This window comes from Rhinatrema bivittatum, chromosome 16, assembly GCF_901001135.1.
Source record: "Rhinatrema bivittatum chromosome 16, aRhiBiv1.1, whole genome shotgun sequence".
Taxonomy (NCBI): domain Eukaryota; kingdom Metazoa; phylum Chordata; class Amphibia; order Gymnophiona; family Rhinatrematidae; genus Rhinatrema; species Rhinatrema bivittatum.
In genome coordinates, this window is record NC_042630.1 from 13489004 (window position 1) to 13493337 (window position 4334).

General features: G+C 41.0%; 1 protein-coding gene across 1 annotated transcript; it reads left to right on the top strand.

The window, feature by feature from the left end:
* Nucleotides 1-2767: 2767 nt before the first annotated feature.
* Nucleotides 2768-3739, top strand: LOC115077383 (olfactory receptor 6M1-like). The gene has a single exon (XM_029579673.1). The coding sequence runs from the start codon at nucleotides 2768-2770 to the stop codon at nucleotides 3737-3739; it is 972 nt and encodes a 323-aa protein (XP_029435533.1).
* The last annotated feature ends 595 nt before the right edge of the window (nucleotides 3740-4334 follow it).

Sequence of the window (4334 nt, forward strand, 5' to 3'; positions counted from 1 at the left end):
TTCAGGATAAGGGCTGGTGACACCGATGCGGCTGATATTATACCCTCTCAAGGTTTGATGACATTTAACACTATCCGCAGAGAGCTGGCCACTCCAGGTGATTACACAATGATTTTGATTTCAAATGGAAGAAGCAGAACAAATAATAGGAGAATGTAATTGGCATGCAAATTCAGAAATCCAAGCCAAAGTATCTATTTGTCATTTTGAGTTAATTGTATTATCTGATTTATATTCCGCTTTTCAAGCACATCAAAGCAGATTATATTCAGGTACTGTAGGTACTTCTCAGTCCTCAGAATTTAATGTAATTTAATTAATTTTGGTTGGTCCAATAAATAATATTTCAATCTCCGATATATATTCACTTTCCTGGGCTCAATAGTGTGCAAGCATTTGAATCCTGGACCTCATTTAAACTAATCCAATGGCAAGGGCATGATACAAAAGACTTTTATAATTTGATTTCAAAACAGTAAAAAATACATCAACACAAAAAAACACCTCACACCAAAACTAACAAAGAAACCCCAGCACTACCCACTCCTATTTTCATGTAAATGAAGTTGATGGTTTGTTTTTTTTTAATGTATTGGATTGTTTAGGCAACAAATTCACCATCACAGCTCCCTGGTATTTCTGGATTCAGCTGTAAAGGGGATCATTGGGGTTGTGCTCCTCCTGCAGGATTGTGCTCTGAGGAAGCTTTTGCAATGGGGCAGAAACCTTTGTAAAGGTTTTTCACCATTCCTGATTCAAAAAGAATTGTTGGGTGGTTTTCGTGTTTACATTGATCTTTGTGCGATTTTGCCAGTGCTCACTAGGTTTGTGGGGATTTCTCGGGCTTTAAACTTGTAACCGGAGGTTAGAGGTATATCCTAAATGATCTTAGGGTGTTCAGTGAGCTGTTATAGTGGACCAGGAGTTGAAAAGCACTCAAAGTAGAGGGCGACCATGTCTCTCTGTAGCAACACAATTTATTTAATCAGACCCCAAAATAATGGTAATTAATTCCGGATCAGTAGCTCTGAAAACTGGACTGAATTATTGTTATTTACAAACTGCTCTACAGGCACTATTGAGTGCGCAAATTCATCACAAAACTGTGCTGAGAATTCGAACTGATCATTTCTTACATGAGAGATCCCTGGAGTAACAAAATGCATCACCAACTTTCTTATCTCAGACAATCCCAAGGAATTTTTAAGATATGTTTAGCTATTCCTAGCCTTTTCTGATAAACTTGGAATCTCTCACCTTGATTTCTACTCTGGGTTTTTTTTCCCTCTTCTAGGCAATTTTAATCATTTTCATTTTTATTTTAGTAAACTTTATTAATTGCTTAACACCGGTGGCCTAAGCCATGTACAATAAAATGCTCGTAAATCAATACACAAAACCGGACAAAAAAATTGTCATAAAATATATATAAGCAGTGAGTGTGCTTGGTAGGAGGATTTCATTGTTACTCCCTGTTCTATGTCCTCATTACACAGAATATCATAGGGTGGATTTTCCTTGCAGGAGCTCATAGCCTCGCCAGACATTTCCTCCCTTGCTATACCTCTGGAAGTATTTCTGCTTTCAGCTACTTTCTACACAGCTGAATAGATATACAAACTGCATCACAAACTGAACTCACTCTAGTACTCTGTTACTGCTCCTTGTAAGGTTTGCGAACAGCATTGTTCTGGGCACTATCACCAGTGCTCAAATTACAGGAACCAACACTTTTCTGGAACATACCATGCGGCACTAGTGCTATATACTGATGGAGTGGCAGCGCATTTCTTACCTTGTGAGGGAAAAAAAACTCAGTGTTCCAGCCAGAATCTTCCCTACACTCTTAAATCATCTGCCGGAAATATAAAATGTAAAATCATTGTAAATGTAAAATCATTGAATATTGGGTTCAGGTAGAAACCAGTTGGGCAGTTAGGTTGCTCATTATACAGTTGTCACTAGTTGGCTGGTTAGATTGATTATTAAATATTGCATAATTAAAAGGTGTACACATAGTTTTTTTTATTATAAAAGTATAAGAAATACAATATATTAGATCAGAGAAGACTAGACTCGCAGTACCATAAAAAGAAAGGAACAGCGCAAAGGAAAAGATTTCGAAATTGTGCAGAATCTGGCCAAAACTGCTACAATAGCAATGACAACAATACTCAAAAAATGAGGGGTGAGAAATGAAAACATCTGTGAGAATGATCAAAGACATTCACGCGTGTAAGTCCCGGGGCTTGAAAAAGGTGGTGGGGCATGGGCGGGGCATGGGCGGGACAGGGGCAGGGCCAGAGGCCTCCGATAGAGCAGCCCATTGCAGCTCTGTCGGAGGATCGTGTGCCGGCAGCCTGCCAGTGTGCTCATCCCATCCTGCACCTGCCTCCAGGCAGTCGCAAAAGGTGAAATAAAGATTTTGGGGGTGGTTAGAGTAGAGCTGGGGGGGAAGGTTAGGGGAAGGGGTGGGAAGGTTAGGTTAGGGGGAAGGGAAGTTCCCTTCCAGGCCGCTCCAATTTCGGAGCAGCCCGGGAGGGAATGGCACGGCTCGGAGCATGCAAGGTGCACAATTGTGCACCACCTTGTGCGCGCCGATCCTGGATTTTATAACTTGCGCGCACAAGTTATAAAATCAAGAGTACATGTGCGTGCGCTGGATAGCACGCACACATGTATGCCCACGCGCATGTTATAATATCCACCCCTCTATGTGCAGCTGCCTGTCTTGCACTTACCTTTATTTTTGGATTTCTTTCTGTAGATGGAAATAACATCAGACCTGCGATTTGGAAATAAAAGTAGAGTGACAGAATTCATTTTATTGGGATTTGGGTTTCCTGCCAGTTCTGAGCTTCAGATGCTGTCCTTCATTGTCCTTTTCCTGATGTACGTATTAACCCTGACTGGGAACACTTTGATCATCGCCTTGATATACATCGATTCCCACCTTCACACGCCCATGTACTTCTTCCTCAGCAATTTATCTTTCATGGAGATTGGGTTTGTCACCTGTATTGTCCCCAGGATGCTGCTAGGCACCTTGTCAGAGAGGAAATCCATTCCCATTGCTGCTTGCTTTGCACAAGCCTATTTTTATTACTTCCTGGGAGCAGCAGAGTTTATTCTCCTGGCAGTCATGTCCTGTGATCGCTATGTGGCGATCTGCCGTCCCCTGCACTATGAGACCATCATGAGCGGTAGAGTTTGCCTATGGCTTATCCTCATCTGTTGGGGAGGCTCTTTGCTGCTGATTACGTTTCCTGCCATTTTTATCATGCAGCTATCATTCTGTGGTCCTAATATCATGGATCATTTCTTCTGTGACACGGCGCCTTTGATGGAGATTGCTTGTTCTGATACCCAAACTCTTAAATTGGTTATTTTTATCCTTTCCACGTTTTTATTCTTAAGTTCTTTGTTTATTACTCTGTTTTCCTATCTGTGCATCATCTCCACCATCCTGCGTATGCCATCCACTGGGAGGAGCCAGAAAGCCTTCTCCACCTGTGCCTCCCATCTCACTGTTGTTATATTGAGCTGTGGAAGTTGCATTTTCATGTATGTGATACCCCACAATAACTCAATAGGTCTAAACAAAATGGTGGCAGTCTTAAATACTGTGGTAACCCCATTACTAAACCCCTTCATTTATACTCTAAGAAATGAGAAAGTTAAACAGATCATGAAAGACACATTTGGTAATACACTGAGGTGTCCTACCCAGAAGACTTGATCATGGTTCTTGAGGACATTCCCTGATGCTATTATTTTCTTCCCCAGTATACTATGAAAGCAGCAAACCAATGAATAGAAATGTATTATGTGGAGGGGAGAAAACAACATTTGGAAACGTCGTTGGAACAAGAGACAACAAGGACCTCTTTAGCCCTGAGAAGTGTAGGCAGTCAGCCGAATACTTCAGAGAGTCCTTCATACCAGGGCTCCACGGGCAAGAGCGAGAAAATACGGTGTTTGGAGCGAGGGGGGTGAGATCCCTTGGAGTTAGGAGGTAAGGAACCTGATTTACAAGTAATTGTTAATGTTCCTGTAGAAATGCCAGCAAATATCACTCTGGAAGAAATCTGGAAGGCATTAATCACTATGAATAAAGCTATAAATGAATTGACTACTGTTGTAAAGGCAAATATGAATAAAGTCCAGGGAATGGAAAATAAGATTTTGGCAGTAGAAACAATGGTAAACCAGATTGAGACTGAGATAAAAAAAATATCAAAGAAGTGCAATGCAATCTGAATAAAATCTGAAAACCTGACTTCGAGAAGGATGGAATATATTGAAAATGAGCTAAGAAGACCTAATTTGAGGTT

Excerpts from the sequence above, each read along its gene's own strand:
- LOC115077383 (XM_029579673.1), top strand. The coding sequence starts at position 2,768 with ATGGAAATAACATCAGACCTGCGATTTGGAAATAAAAGTAGAGTGACA.